Source organism: Corvus kubaryi, unplaced genomic scaffold (assembly GCF_017639235.1).
Source record: "Corvus kubaryi isolate FWS band 111438036 unplaced genomic scaffold, C.kubaryi_AGA036_p1.0 37201, whole genome shotgun sequence".
NCBI classification, from domain to species: Eukaryota; Metazoa; Chordata; class Aves; order Passeriformes; family Corvidae; genus Corvus; species Corvus kubaryi.
In genome coordinates, this window is record NW_024581058.1 from 1,557,859 (window position 1) to 1,574,500 (window position 16,642).

At 39.7% G+C, this 16,642-nt stretch overlaps 1 protein-coding gene across 6 annotated transcripts in view; it reads right to left on the reverse strand.

Annotated features, from left to right (window-relative positions):
• Positions 1 to 16,642, reverse strand: part of TPCN2 (two pore segment channel 2) — a 50,332-nt gene that overhangs the window by 15,199 nt on the left and 18,491 nt on the right. For 2 of the 6 annotated variants that reach the window (XM_042022435.1, XM_042022439.1), the window contains 5 exons: positions 15,560 to 15,633; positions 15,099 to 15,189; positions 14,894 to 14,976; positions 12,810 to 12,895; positions 12,103 to 12,330 (listed from right to left, as the gene is read on the reverse strand). In XM_042022435.1, the coding sequence (XP_041878369.1) occupies positions 12,119 to 12,330; positions 12,810 to 12,895; positions 14,894 to 14,976; positions 15,099 to 15,189; positions 15,560 to 15,633 (546 nt within the window). In that variant the 3' untranslated portion in view covers positions 12,103 to 12,118. The other 4 variants (XM_042022436.1, XM_042022438.1, XM_042022437.1 and 1 more) reach the window with 4 other exon arrangements.

Below are 16,642 nucleotides of genomic sequence, written 5' to 3' on the forward strand. Positions count from 1 at the left end.
GAATAGCTGCAGTAATCACATTAAAGCTCCTCACTATCACAGAGCAAACCTCACCTGCAGAGACATAGCTTTTATGTTTACATGTACATGCAGGTTTATGTATAAATATGTATTTTTACATATATACACAGACACATACTCACATGCAAATACGCTTTTGGAGAGAAATCTTGTGTCTCAAACACAAACGGCTGTCTCACCACAAGTACGATTCTGAGATCTCATCTGCAGTCACCTATATCACAAACATGCAGAACTTCAGTTCTTTCTGGCTTTATTTTGCTGGGATGCCATGGCAAGTGGTAAATGCTCTGCTGCCACCCAATGACGTTTCCTGGGATTGTCCATTTCCCAAGACCCTTTTCTCCTACTCTACAACCAGGTTAAAAAAAAAAAAATCAGGTTAAATTAAAGGCAGCACTTAAAGCTGAAGCACTTTGCATACCTGTGGTGGCTTGGCCTCTGGAGAACACGGGACATCTCCGCCTCTCTTCACCTGTATGCAAATGGCCCCAGTCCTTTTCATCATTCCGCCAACAGCGGCAAAACTTTATCTGAATTCCCAGTCACAAAACCATCATTGTGCTGCGGCAGTTAATTTTTACTGGTTTACAATGTACTTTCCTTTGCACAAGAGATAATGCCAGCTAAGCACAGCAAACCTTTCACCCAGCTGTTATTATGCTTTATAGGCCATCAAAGCGTTGATTTCGCAGCATTGTGTCAATGCCAGACACACCGATCCCCCTCGCTGTTTCCACTGCTCAGCTCCTTTCTGTGCCCTCCTGACAAAGCACAACTTGTTTTAGTCCTTACTACTACATCTAAATTTAGTTTGCAATGCTGTATAAACACAAGTGGGAGCCCGTCAGGTTTAAGTGGAAAAGGGGAAATGCTGTAACGTGGGTCTTGAGGTTCCCCCCACCTAGAACTAAGTCCTCAGAAGTTTGAACACTTCAGCTTTCCTTGCAGTAAAAATAGACATTTGTAGAGTGCCAGTTTAAGGGAATCCAAGAAACTAGCCAAGTAATTTTTATCAATCAAGAACAAGCTGTTCAGTTCTGAAGAATCTGCCCAGAGTTCCACGGCAGCAACATGTGCATCTGCTCAAATTAGTATTATTTAACATTTGTCAGCCCAGAGTATACTTTCAAATGTGGTTTACATTTTCAGTTATCAGCTTGAGCTAGTATAAAAGACCCTGACTGCTCAGTTGAGAGTTTATTGTCACAGAGGAACCACAATTACAGGTTTAAAGGAAGCCCAGCAGTCTTTGATTTATTTTCACCTATTTCATTACTATTCTTGTTTTGGCACACAAGGATGTTCCTCTCACCAGAACATACATGTTGTAGAGTAATACACTAAAAACCTACAGGAAGGAAGAATTAACTTCTTTCCCAATAACCATCTACAAGAAAATGTGATCACTGCATTAAAAGCTAGACATTATTTCCAAAACATTCTGTCCGCTGCTGCTCTCTGGGGTTCTCAAAGATCACAGATTGTCCTGAGACTCATTAGTGGTTAATGGTATTTAACTGTGAGACAACAAAACTAGACTTGGCACTTTATAAGAAGTGCCACTTTCATACTCTTACATTTTCATACTCCAAGCACTGTGCAGAAGTGTTACAGATACAAACATTTTGGTACAAACAGATGTGTATTACTGATAATTCACTGCCTCAAAAGATACCTTTTTATGTTTTGCCATTAAAAAACAAAACCCGATTGTATTCCAACCCCCTTGATTCAGGCCCCAGCACTTAACTATGCTGAGAATGTTCCATTAAGTGCATCCAGAAGTGCTGACCACACAGCCCAGCTTGCACGGTCAGTGTAAAATGGGGGCTTGAACTCCCTCTGCTGGCTAAAAACACAGCTAGAGAGTTTTTAAAAAGCCTCCCACGTCCAAAAAAAAAAAAAAAAAAGGAAAAAAAATAGGACATTAAAAAACTTTTTAAAAAATAAAATAAAGATAATCTTTATCTCTTCTTTGGGAATTTTCAGTTGTTGGCATCTCAAAATGATTTTGCACTACCTGAAAAGAAAACTCCTGACCTCCCATTTGTTGCTCCCATGTAACACCGGTCTGTGACTGGGAAGCTCTGCAGATGAATCCTGCACAACTTCCTTCTTTGTCAACAGATCACAAAGGGGATCGCAGCTGTGATGAAACACCAACCAGTCTGTACAAAAAAGATGGGAGAACTGCTGGGAAAAAAAATCCATCAACACAGTAGCAATTTAAGATGTATTTGACAAGAACCAAAATTACAAATTTAGGTCAAATTTACTGAGGAGAAAGGTCTACTAGAGGTAATGGAGTGGCAAATGGGGTTCAATCCCCAATCCTGAGATAAGTTTTTGTGCTTAAAGTCATTTTGGCTCAGTTTCTTCCCTGGAAAGTGCTCCTTGTCTTCATCTATCTCAATTTCCAGAGAGAGGATTTCTGCCCCAAGGAGCCTACAGAGCAGATTCTGTCCCTTCTGTGATAGGTCAGATAATCTAGTTTTTTAAAACTTATTCCAAAATTATTTTGAGAGCGCTTCATCTGACCTACCACTACCTTGCACAGGAGTATTCAATTCCACATCACAATTAACCAGCCAAGATGATATTGCACAGTTAGAAAGACTGTGATAGCAACCCTATACAATGACCTAAAGCATAAAAAGCAAAGCAGCCCTTGCTGGACAGGGGGCTCCATCCCATTAATCCCACTGGTCAGCCCAGCTCTGCAGGGAGCAAATTCAAATGGCAATATTTTACACATACTCTACTTGAGCCTGAACACCACCACAAGGTACAAGACAGATTTATGTTTCCATGTTTTGATGGCTGCAGTATTTCCCTCAGCCATATAATATAACAGTGGAGGCATTACCAAAAGTTATGGAAAAGCAGTGTCAAGGAGCACCATAACACCCCTCCATAGCCCCTCCTAAGGACACAAACCAGTGTAAATTTGCTGGAGGAGAAATTAATTGTAGCAATGAAATAACAGAGCTAGATCCTCACAAATATTCTATCAACAGTTTGTTCTGTAAAATGATACAGCACAGTGGTCCCTAAAACATTAGTTCTGCTTTCTGGCAAGTTTGTCACCACATCAACCCGCTGGTGGCCACAGAAAATGTAGCTGTCATGTAACATAGTTGGGACAAATCTTTCAAAATTCCTTTACACAATGGAATTGCCTTCCTCTCAGTGGGATTCAGACATACATTGATGGGTCACAAACCTTTTAACCCAAACCACCATTTTATCTGTGTGGGATTGGGATTTAATTCAGCTCTTCCTCCTTTAATGAACTAGATGTGGTCCTCCCCAAACACCTGTTCATGAGTGTCTGGTGAAAAGCCAGGTAACACCTCTCTGTGCAGATCAGAAATGACACGCATGAAAACTTGGTGCAGAACTGCGTATGAGGTGACTCAGACCTACATTCCACAATGTACACCTATACAATGTATTTGAGCCTTAGAATATTTAAGCCTGAACCCAAACTTTCCTCATACCTCACTTTCCAATGTCTAGGCTATTCAGAAGTAGAGGATGCTGCTTTACAGATCTCCAGAGGACTGCGTCAGGGTCACTCAGGAGATGAGAAGAGAACCAAGGGCTTTGGAAAACGTCAGAGGCAAAAGTTAATAGTCACTGTGGAGGGTCTCAAACAAGCAGATGTTTCAAACATGTGCCTAATTTTTAAGTGCTGAGTTTGATGGCAGTAGATATTACAGTGGGCACCAACCCAAGACAGAGCTAAGGAGGAAAGGCTAGTGGACAAAACAGGAAGAAAAGCAGAGCATGAAAAACATTTTTTCACATGCTTTCTTAGTCTGTGTAATCTACCCTAGAGAGGCCTCAGCAAGCAAGTTAACTTCAGACCTCAATTACAACATGTGGGCAACTTTATTGCCCAACAAAAAGTACATTAGACATTTATAATCTCATTTTATTAAATTTTCCTCCTCGTAGCATTTACTATTGGGTGTGTATGTGTGTGAGGTTAATGCAAAAATCTATACTATATTTGTATATTAACAAGATTAAAAGCTCACCTGCGTGGCAGGTGTTGCTGTGGGCACACGCTTGGATTATGGATTAACCAACTCCTATCAAAAACTGGGGTCTATCACCAAATCTAAAGCAAGGAAGGCAGGTACTTTTCCTGCTGATCATCCAGCTGAGGGCTCTGATTCAATTATATCAGGAAAGAATAGCTTTGCTTTCTTCACGAAATCTGATTACAGAAAGAAAGGGGCAACACCTCACACAACATAGTGAATCTTAAAGGATATCCTATTCCTCTATGGCCCCTTCTGCTGGCTACTTTGATCTAAGAGTTATTGTCTGGGCTTAACAACTTCACCTCTGATTTCACAGGGAACTTCTTTAGAGGCGTTTTCCTATAGCAGTTGTCCAAGTCTTTTCAGAGGAACCACCAATTATCCAGGATGCTGGGAACTAAACACTTGTAGTTTTGGTGAAACACAAGATTACTCTCATTGGTATTAAACAGGTATGGGAAGACACACTAAAGACTCAAGTTTTACTCTCTAAGATCAGTACTTGCTAAAAAAAAAGAGCACTGTCAGCAGCTCAGCACGTTTTGTGAGGAACCAATTCATTCCTAAAGGCAAGGAGACCTAACATAATGAAACCAGATTGGCTTCCCAGCTCACCTCAGAAGGAAAGCTCGATGTACAAGGCCATTGTTACACCACCACCACTAGCCAGTTCAATGCTATAGTGTTACAGTTTTTCAGCAGACACAAAAGCAGTTCTTTCCTGGGAGCTAACAAATCCATTCTGCTTTTAGCCAGAATCCTCCACAATAACCCTAATTTTAAGCATAAAAATCAAAATCCCTTCTGGTCTTACCTAACTTGACAGGTTGTGTAACACAATCCTCACAACTCAACTCAGTAATTTCTGCATCCAGCCCAGCAACCTGTGGTTGTATTAGAGATTGTATTTCACATTACACAGACACACACACCTGCTACACAGCAGAATTTGGTCTTAAAAATGCACTCAATTTTCTATTTTGACATGAATTTCCACCTTCTCAAATGCTGATGATCCTTTGCCAGTGAGACTGTGCAGGGCAATTGGCCTCCTGGGCAGTTTTCCAAATTCAGTATGATGCTGCAAGTGCTCACCAGCTCTGACAAGTAAGACTGTTCACTCACCTCAAAGAACAAAATACAAGAAGTACAAAGGAAGATGAGGCTAAAAGCATTTTTGAAGTGTGTTTCAGGTCTGACAGAAGACTGAAGCTGTCATTTAGGATGGTCATCCTGCATTTTTCCTCTAGTTTATGCAGCTGAAGTAGTGACTTAATAACTAGAATCTATCAGTTTACTCCCCCTTACCAAACTTCCAGCACACGTGCCAGCCTCAGCTCATCCCTACTAAATATTTATAAATAAGATGGCAAATCAGTAATAGTCCTCCCTCCTCTTTTGATAAGATAGGAAATAAGTAGAGTTAGAAGTTTAGAGGTTCCGGGATTTTGGTTTGGTTTGGATTTTTTTTAAATTTTAAAACAAAGTAAAAAAGTTATATAAAACAATAGGCAGCAGCAAAATCATAAACCAACTGATGTGGAAAAGTCAACATCATCTTCTAAACATGCAACTGAAGCTCACAGCTGGTGAAAAAAAAAAAAAGAAGGCAGTATTGTGTGTTAGCAAAGGCAGTGAGCAGGGACTGCAGGTTTTATTCTTAACTCTCCCACAGATTTCAAGCTCGGCTGTGGGCAGATCACCAAATATCTCAGCTGATCATCTACAAAATAAGGATAGCAATATTTTCCTATCCCAGCAGGATGTTTTCGGAAGAGTGCTTGGGAAGCACTCGCTGCAGTGATGTGGGCCTTGAAAGTCTCTGCACACAACAAAGACAACACCTGCTCAACTGGTTAATGGGAAAAAGATGACTGAGACTGTTACAAGGAATTTCTAGCATTAAAGGACAAGCTGCAATTGCCTCTGGCTTACAGTTAAGAAATTCAGCATCAGTGAATCATTTGTTTTGTACAATTACTGTGGAAAAAAATTAAGTATAAGACTAGATGAGAAAATAATGCAAATAAACTACATAAATGGCTGGAATTCTACATCAAAGGTACCATTTAGGTTTTAGGTTTATAGTGGGTAACACAGGTAGCTCATGACAAAAGATCCTTTTGCTTCCTTTGGCAAACAAGTGCATAGATGATGGAGGTAACTGCACATCACAGTTCTTCCTCCAGAATTGCAACAATTTTAGTTAACTAAGACACTTTTGAAAAGCATTCATTATGCCTTGTGACTCCATTTTATACAGGCTTGAAGTTCTTCTCATATTCTCTGTGAAAGATAATGATAGGTGGCTCTTCCAGTGGTTTGCTGGACATATCCCTGTGTACTTAGTATTTGAAAAATGCCAGCTCAAGCTTGAGGGGTTTTTTTTCGGACCATCTTCTTTCCCTTTATGCTGGGAAAATTGTAGCTCTACAAATATAGAAGAGGTTTTGAGTTCATAATGAAATATGAAGTTTATGATTAAGGAAGTCTGATGATCTGGTGTCTATTCCTAAATTAGCAACAGATTTCCCGTGACCTTAACTTCATCATTTAGACACTTCATGATCTATTTTATCTTTTAAAAAAAGAGACGGTATGTCTGGAGGGTGCAGGAAAGAAATCAAGAAAGGCTTCAAATTCTACTCTGCCTTGGATCCAGGGAAACATCAGACCAACTTCAATTAACAAAATTAAATTTGTTAACTACTTCACCATTACCTTTGTTAAGGTAAGGTTTTGTAATATTAAGGTTAATTATTACATCATCGCTTTTTGTAAGGTTTTCTAGTTCTCCTAGGATTTTTGCAGTATCAGTCCCCTGGTAATAACTCTTGAATTCATTCACCAAACCAAGTTTGAAAGAAGACCTGAAGTGTCAGAGGTATGAGTGTCATGCATTTTGTGACATCTGGTAGCAGGCAGAGCAGAGTGCTCAAACTAAGTGTTCTTACCAAGGGAAAAATCAAATTATCCGACCTACTTGGCTTGTCAGAGAGCCAACACAAACTGGGAGAAGGGCAACACATACCCTCTTCTTGCCCAAAAAGCTAAGGGATGTAGAAATGAGATTAAAGGGAACCCAGCAGAGTGAACTGCATGGAGAACTACGGGGAGCTAGTGCAAGGTCAACTACCAGCAACACAGCACACACAGCTCAAGCTCATCTTCCTGTGTGTAATGAGAAGCTGAAGGACCATAGTTTTGTTTTTGCTATCCCTACTTGTACAACACTTGCACGCTGTAAACATTTGTAAGCCATTAGCTGGATCCAGCAGCACATGCTGTAACAACAAAAGCTAGGTTTGTTACAGCCATGGGAATTCCTTCCAGTGAAACCACAGAGAGGTAGGCGGGACAGGATCTCAGGGAGCAGCAGAGCCACCACCACGCAGGGGCAGGTTCACAAACATCCAGACAAAGCTATAGCAGGTGACCATAAAATCCTTCCTAAAACAGCTCTCGAGTGAAGGGGAGTCTGCAACCTCCCAGATACAGTGCTCAGCATTAGGGAGCAGCCTCAAATCCAAACTACAGCTTCTCCTACAACCAGCAAACAGAGATTACACAGCATCAGCAGTTCGCTCCTCTCAACCATTTACATATTTGAATATTGTATAAAAAACTATTTGCCTGTCCCTTGTTGATCTGAACAAATTATTTCCTTTGAAGTTCTTCTAAACTCACACCTTTCAACTGTCTTAAGACCTCTGTTACTGACCCGTGATGAACACCTTCTCCCAAATATTTAAAATGCAGGTCCCAAAACAGAAACAGCGGGGCCCAAAGGGAAATACTATTACAAATTACAGCAAAGCAATTCCTTTTGAGCTCTTTCAGATGATGTTAGCTCATTCAATTTGCAGTACACTATCAGTCCATAATATTTGTCTTCTAATACCACTTTTTCCCTGCCATGTACTGCTAAATTGTAACTGCATATTTATCTCTTAAATTTCACTTCAGTAATTTCAGTAATTTCCTCCAGTTTATTAAGGTCATTTTGAAACAGTGTCAGAGTGTATTGCTTAGAGATGGATTACAAAGCCACTTTTACCCCTCCACCCACGAACCCCAAATTATTCCTACCCAGAGTTCACATAACAAAACGGTTCTGAATGTTTATAAAGTCTGCAGATTAAGTCAAAACCATTGGTTCACTGAATCATTGACTTGTGGAAAGCTCCTAAGAGCTGTATGCATTTTTAATTAGACAAAAGTCTAGTGAAAGAAAAAAAAATCATTAACACCTACATAAACAATGTAGGCAAACACCTATTTTTATATTGTTCTCAATAAAACCCCAAGACAGAGCACTGGAATGACTGGATCTGACTACAGCACAATGTTAAACTGCAAAAGCTGTGGTAACACCCTGTGGTACTCCTAATACACAGGCAAGTGAAAAGATAAACCATCTAGTAAGACAAGAGATATCTCTGAAACGTGAGGTGAAGGTAACTAATCTATAACCTGCATCGTTTTCCTATAGGGCCTATTTTTTCTTCTAGCTTTATATGTCCTTTTTTATTTTTTTTCCCTGCACTTTAAGAAGTGTTGGAGGGATGCAAAGCAATATTCCCCAAAATGTGTCAAGTTCATAGTTGAGTGTGCCTGTGAGGTTCACCACTGTATTTCTGTATTTTTACTAAAAGAATTGAGAAGGCTTCAGTTGAATCCTTCCTCTCCTTCCACTCCTAAATATTTAAGCAATAAAAATTCATAGCAAATCAGGAAGGGGGGAAAAAAAAATTACATGAGGAATCTCAAATTAGCCTTAATTAGGTGATTAAGGTCTTCCTTCAGAAGCTAGAAAAATCTGATCCTTGCTTTAATAACACAAGATGATCTTCTCTTTGCTTTGGCTTTCACATGCTCCACCTAAGCATCTGCAACAACCATTGTCAGAGACATCAGCTTGTTCCAGAACTGATTTTGTTCTGTCCTTCATAAAACCCCTTCTAAATCAGAACATGCTACCAAAAAATACCACAGACTCTGCTGAATTATGTGCAAAATCTGCCCCAGCTGAAATGCTGTGAGAATGCTTTTGCACTGATCTCTTGGGGAAAAGAGAGATGAAGGAATACCTGTTTTGCAGAGACTGGAAATGCAAATTAAAATCAACCTGCTCAAAACCACCAGCGCTCAGTTCCAACGAGATTTCACCTTAAAAACTGAGTGTATCAAGTACCCACAGAGGATGCTATGTGCCTCTAGAATTGAGAAGTAACAGAGCAGCACCCTTTAGGTCTGCATATTGAAACCAAGCACTTGTATCCCACTTGCCTGTAACCTCCTCCAGGGGCCCAGCCTTTAACTGGCAAAAACAATGGGAACAGAGATGTCGAGAGCTGCAGGAATCAGTAGCAAGGTGTAGCAAGTAGAAAGGCAAAAACAAACCACAAGAATCACTTCAACACCCCAATTATTTTCAAGTTTAAGAAGAAAAAACTTTTTTAATAATGCAAACCTCAAATTTTACCTAATGATGTACATTCATTTTCATGATTTATACAATTATTGCATAAGATTTGTGGTCATTTACATCTTCCAGTTCAAGTGACATTAGGTAGCACAATTTTATATTAAATTCTAGTTACACTTCCAGTCAATTACACAAGTGTGAAACAAGAACAAGACAAGAACAAGTCCCTTCAGAATGCCTTCTCCACATTTCACCAGATGCAAAGATGGCATAATGGAGACAGTTGTGATGTTTATGGTAATCCCACACCAATTTGTGTTGCTTTGGTAGATTGTAGTGTAATGTAATGGCAAAAAAAAAGCCAAAAAACAAACCAAAAAAACCCACAAAAAACAAACAACAAAAAAATCAACCACAAAATCCCAAACCACCTTAAGAGGCCATAAAAAATAGTGAAACTTGCAGGCTGATAAGAACAGGACACTTCCTTTTTGGCAAGGCAAAGCTACTTCAAGTATTCAGAAAAGTGGAAAACAAAAAAGATTTTTTTTTTCCGATGAAAAGGTAAAATAAGACTGTTCAACCACTGCTTAATAAGTCCCAATACACTGGTGGGAGTGATTATAAATCATGCTAGAAGGAACCGAAACCATCCTGACATAAAGCCATACTGAACAAAACAAGCTCAAAACTAGAAAAACCGTGTGCTGATGCCTTTACCGGCTTGCTGTGATGAGTGTTTTAAGTGCATGACTGAAAACAAGCATGATGACGCCACTGAAACCAGGAACAGAGACAAGAGACTGCACACAGACAAGGGCATGTCTTAAGAGGCAGGACTGCAGAAGTAAAGATTGCAGGAGTAGCTCAGAACTCAGCTCACATTTGTTCTACACGTACGAAAGCGACAACACATTTTGCTCCACAGCACAAAGAAAATACAAGCAAAAGATAAAGAAACAGACAAGAATCATTAAGTAATTTCTGAACAGTGAGACCTCAAACACATCATCATCCTGGATATTTTCCTCTCCTTCCTCCAGGACAGAGAGAAAAGGCAAACAATGAAAAAAGAAGAAGAAAGGTACACAGGATGACTGCTTGGCACTCTTGAAAAATGTTTTTTAACTAAAAAAAAAAATCAAGGGACTTAAGAATAGTAGCCAATTACCTCCCCCAAGCCTTTGTCAATACAGAGATGACCACAATAATGTGTATTTTGGTGACAAGTGTCTCAATGAGAAGGCAGTGCCCCAAAGGGCAGTTTCATTTTTACACATAAAAACAGTAGTTGTGGTAGATTCTATTCTTCATAGCAGTTTACTAGTTGTGACAGAGATTCAAGCAAAAACACCTTTTTAGAGGAACACTATGGGATAATGAAAAGCATGTGGACACAGCTTACCGTGAATCCTCCACTTTGGATTTGTTGAGAAGCTGATTTACCCAAAAAGTTTTACCCAGCTGAAAGTTAGTGGTCCACAGGACGTGGTCCTTAAGCCATAAAATAATGTGATCCTGCAATACTGGTTGAGCACCTTCAACTCCCACAGGCTCAAATTAAAATTTCAACTGTTAAGCACTTCGATTATCCCATTCAACCTTTTTTTCCTCCCCTTCCCCCTTTAAGTGGTCGACTCCAGTGACCATGGTACAACATTCCAGCCAAAGTTCATTCCCCTTAGCTTTTTCATGGAATACGACACAGTGTAGAACAGGACTTGGAAAAAAGTAAAAGGAAGAGGTTCAGTAAAGAGCAACATGAGAACATTGACTCTAAAAGAGAGCTCAGTTTTACCACATTGAAAACCACGAGTGCAATTGCTCCAGCCCAGGTTCTGGCTGCTCTCAGTGACCAGAGTGGCACAGCCAGCATGAACCCTCATGGAAAACAAAGAAAAACAGGGGATGTGCAAAGCAGGCAGCCCCTGTTGCTAAACTGGAATCGATTGTGTTCCGACGTGATTAACTCCTGAAAATTTGGTAAGATATGCTGGTGTCACATTACAATAAAAACAGTGTTTCAACTCTCACTACAGGAAGATTAAGGATTTTGTTCTGGTCCTGCCTAATCCATTCATGAATTGCAGGGCACAGCCCTTGCCACACTTGCCTGCCAGAAAAGGCAGCTCCATTTTCTTGTGCTGAAAAAAGTAGCAGGCTTAGTGGTTATAAAGTTCGTGTCTTAAAGTGCACTGTCATTTTAAACAGACTTCCCCTATTAAAAAAAAGAAAATAAAACCTTCTGATATCAACACTCTATAAAAATAACAGCTGCAATACTCCTTCTAAAATTGCAACTTAAAATCAAGTTAGCCAGATCCAAATCTTTTCCAAAAAAAGATATGAACCCAAAATAAAAAATCTTTCTGCAGAGAATTGCGAAGCAAAACCTCACATACTGTCCTACAAGCCCCTCTCCTAACAGCATCTCACAGAAAATCCATTCAGTTTCTTCCAGCTGACAACCTCAAGAAAACTGAGGTCTAAGTAAATCAGTCCTTCCCACCAGTCACCTACATAACTGCAGGTGTGGGTGCTGGTGCAGTTTTTCCATCAACTCCTCCTCTGTAGGTTCTTCCAAAACATCTCTACAAAGAAAAAGCATGAGTTGTTAGGGGCAGCAAAGGGATCTTCCCAGTATTTGTTTCTGCAATGCACATACTGAGATGTAACGTGTGCTTGTTTCAAGAATGAAACGAGGAATTAAAATTACAATAAGCTGATGCTCCCTAAAGATGCATCTACTTGCAAGTGATCCATCCTCTACAGATGTGTCATGGAAACCAGCAGCTGTTTTCCCACAAGAAGCAGGGAAGCAATTTCCTGCACACAGTACAATACAACTGGAGGTCAGTGGATTTGTTTTCCTGAAAAAACTCCCAAATGAGAACATGCTCCCAGTGCTACTATTGAGTATCCAATGTGCACCAGAAGTTCCACTAATGCACAATCATCGAGTATCAACTCACCACCCACAATTTCATAATAAGCCAAGAACATGCATCACTTTCCTCATCATCCCTTTTCTTCTTTCCCTTGTTTTTTCCTCCCTCAGCAGTTGTTCCCCTCAGCCCCAGCACCTCTTTTCCCATCCTGCTATAAGCACAAAATATATGAAGGTTAGGCTACCAAATCAGGTTAAAGCAGGCCTAACTAAAGCCCTTGCTGAATTTCTCCAAACTAACAGATGAAACATTTTGCTTCAGAGGGAGGAAACAGAAGACCTCTTGCAGCCAGCACACTTTTTTTAAAGCAGACAAACATAAAAAACTACAGTGATTATCAAGTCCAGCCCAACTCACCTGAACATGAGTTCAACTGTCCTCTGGTATTCAATATCTGAAAGAGACTCTCGCTGGCAGCGACGGTCCCACTTGTGAATAAAGTTCTGAAATGTAAAAGGAACGGCAAAAAACATAAATGCTTCTTCTGATGGCACCAGAAAAGAGGTTATATCTGGTCACTATGTTTGCAGATAAGGTTTGGGAGGGGGGTGAGATTTGTTTTTACACAGTATCAGAACACTGATTTATTCAGGCATCCCCTTATTTACTTGCTGCAGGTCACTACTTTACTCAGACCTTTGTTCAGCAATGAAATAACTTTCTCATCACAAACTGAAAGAACAGCAGAGCAGAAGACAGCCCTGCTGCCTTCAGCTCCTAGCAAGGACTGCCTCCCCAAGACAGCCGTGTGAACTACCCACAAGACTTCACCTGCTTTGCATTTCTTCCTCTTTAAAAACCCGACAATATATAAACATACTGCCAGTCCAGGCATCACAACTTAAACTCAGCTACTGGTTTTGTCATGTTCCCTCACCCATTTTGAATAACTCTGACAAATGAATACCTAGGGAGTAGACATGCAGCTCAGGCAAAAAGAAAAAAAAAAAAGGGAGAAAAACACTGATTTCCTGCTCTCCTGCTATGGTTGGCTCTGCAACCAACCTTTGGCCATAGCCCTGCAGAAGCAAGCAGGTAGAAGATGTCCTAGACTGAAAGTTTGCCACTCTTCCTACTGCAATAAATTTTAATTCTCAGTAGAGTCAGCAATGCCAAGAACAGCTCCAAAAGAAACTTTCATAGGGTTTGAGACGGGGTGAAGTGCCCTCTACAGGTTCTCAGTTCCCTCCACTACCTACAAGAGAAGCCCACAATGATGAATCCAGAGGAGATGGTTATGATTAGCATTCCCTTCACCATTGGAAATTTGTATTTGCAGGGAAGTATGCAATGAGAAACCAGCAGAACCACATGTTCTTCATGGCATTGTTTAGGCAACTGCACTCCCACAGCTTCTCTGAAAAACTCTAGAATATGATCTCTTGAAAATAAGTAATCAGTTCCACTCCTCTAGCGCGGAACCGAACAATGGTGGCGATTCAAACAGGAGTGGGAAGAAACACAGGAGAACCACATAAAATAGAAATTTTAAATTTAAATGGCTCCCTTCATTTGCTGGCAAATTAAAATGCAAAAAGCCTGCAGCTTGAATAACTAATGCTGAATTTAAATGTTAAGGTACAAGAGAAGCAATTTTACAACACTTCAAATACTTCTCACCTCATAATAAAGAGTGATACAATGAAATTGTACACAGCCAATGAGAGACAACCAGTTTTGTGACAAAATTGCAAATAAAACATACAATTCTCTAGGAAAAAGAAAATATTTCCTCAGCTCCTTGGGCATAGGGCAGCAAGGAGAAAGGTAAAGTAAGCACACACAAACCCAGCATAAAGTTTTCTGGGTTATTCTCACTTCCTGCACAAATTAGAACCCATTTTCAGGATCTCACACCAAATAAACACACTTCCTTACCTCCAGAAGTAAAGCTACAAAGAGATTAACCCAGATGACAGAGGAGATCAACCACCAGGCTACAAAATAGATCTTTGCCCACCTGCAGATCAGATGAACAGACAATATATAAAAGAGGTCGTAAATAACCTCAGCCTGAATGTCAGCAGAGCACCATGAAATCACATTTTTTTCCTTGAAATATAATGTTACTACTTTCTTAATGGAAAAGGGGGTATGGATCAAAAAATTAAAAATAAAAAATGTTTGCTTTTCATTAAGTTAGCCAAACAGACTCACTCTCCTGGGTTAACCAGCTAAGGATCACTGGAACAGCTCAACCCAGGCACCATCCAGTTCATTCAAGCATTCCCATGAAGTCAGTAAATACAAAAGAAAGATATGTCCAAGGTTTTACATCTACAAGAAATTGTTCACCCACAGAGAAAACACAGAAGCATTAGGTTTATTTCCTATATACCTGAATTGATCCAAAAGAAAGGAAAGCAGGGTATACTTCTTGTTCAGGTACCTTACAAGCTGGATTTATACAGGACTTCTTCAGTATGATTACTGCTACTTACGGACTTGAATATCTTGAAAATGCATCCAGAAAGACTTGCCAGTTGTTCACCACCATCACATCCCACAGGGTTACCACTGCAGCCTAAATAATGTGAGTAGAACAGAGCTTAAGCAGCTGTACCACAGATTTAAGCCCCAGAAAACGAGGAGGAAAGACAAGCAGAGAGGGGAAGAAGGAGGGATTTCATCCATGATCAGACTCACAGCAAAGTCATCGAAGTTGTTGGGCCAATATTCCAGCTGTTCGTAGGTCCCACACTGCAGAGTGCCATTGTCATTTGTTGTGTTGGCAGCACTGCAAGAGAATTACAGGCTGATGTGAACACAGCTCCCTGTGAGCTCTGCTTTAGAATTCTTCTTGGAGAAAGTTAAGAGTATCTCATACGGGCAGAAAACAAGGGAAACAGTTCAAAAAAGTATTTCAGATTAAGCGGGGTAAAATTCCAAGCTACAGATAAGCATTCCTGCAACTTCAATGCAGCAAGAAGAAACAGAAGGAGCAACAGAAAATGAAGTCTTGTGATTTAACATGAGAAGTAGGGTGGCTCCAAGAATGAGAGAAAAGAAGAACCCAACAAAACCAACCACAAACAGATCAGAGGTAAAAAGCTGCAGATGCTTTTGAAAAAAAGATCCTTTCTGAGCAGTGATGTTTAGAATGTTACCTGGTATTTCCCAAGGGAACAACAGCACCTTGAAATAGCATTATGCCAGTTATAGCAAATGCATAGAAAACCACCTGGAAGGAACACAACCAACCATTAGCTTTGAATATTTCTGTCACTAAATAAGAAAGCAAAATGCAATTAATACGGAATTTACATTAGTACCACAGTTAAGGTAATTGCATCAAGAAAAGCCTGAAGCTTTTAAAGTGAACGTACTTCTCAACTGCTCACTCTTTTTAATATTCTACTTAGCTTTAAGTTGTTAAAATGCATTAAATCATTTTATTTCATCATCTGTTTTACTTCTCTGTGTCTCAGAATGCTGATATTTAACTATAAACGTTGCAGAACAGCGACTTAAAACCAAAACTCAGTACCAGTATTTACTAAGAACAATATAAATATCTGAGTTTTCTGCTAGATTCAATAAAAGTAGGCTTTCACTAAGTTTAACTGAAAGACAAAACTAAGTCAGTATTTTATATTCCATCAGCAACTTCCTTTAAAAATTCTAAAAATAAAGTTTTCTATAACACAAAGGATTTGGGAACTTCTGTCTTTTAACTGTTAGAAATGCAAACTTCTTTTTAAAGAGACACCTTTCAGTCTTTAGCAGTTGCCTAAGCGATTTTTGCAATTTTTATCCTAAAAAGATTGTTCTAGAAATAACCTACAGCTTTGCTCCTCTGAGAAGGAGCCATTTGTCCCAGGAAACCTTGAAGCAAGCTGAGTCTTCACACAAAAAGGAAATTTTTTTTTTTTTTATTTTGCTACAAAACAAACCCAAGAATGGGAGGTCTGGAAGGAATAGAAGAGAACTGTCCTGGCCTATGAACTCTGAAAACCACTGGAGTAAGCTGAAGCTGACGTTTCACAGCCTGCCAGAAGATGGGGTATCTGGCCTGGCAATAAAATTAATTTTATTCTTTGAAAAAAGATATATTTAAAACACTCACTGCCTGGGAAATTAGCTAATCAGTTACATTATTTTATCAGCATGTGTGTCCCAGGCTAACTTTAGGAAAGATATTTTGCATCAGCTGGCAATGGAGTTGGATTTCACTACAGCAGAAGCTCAGT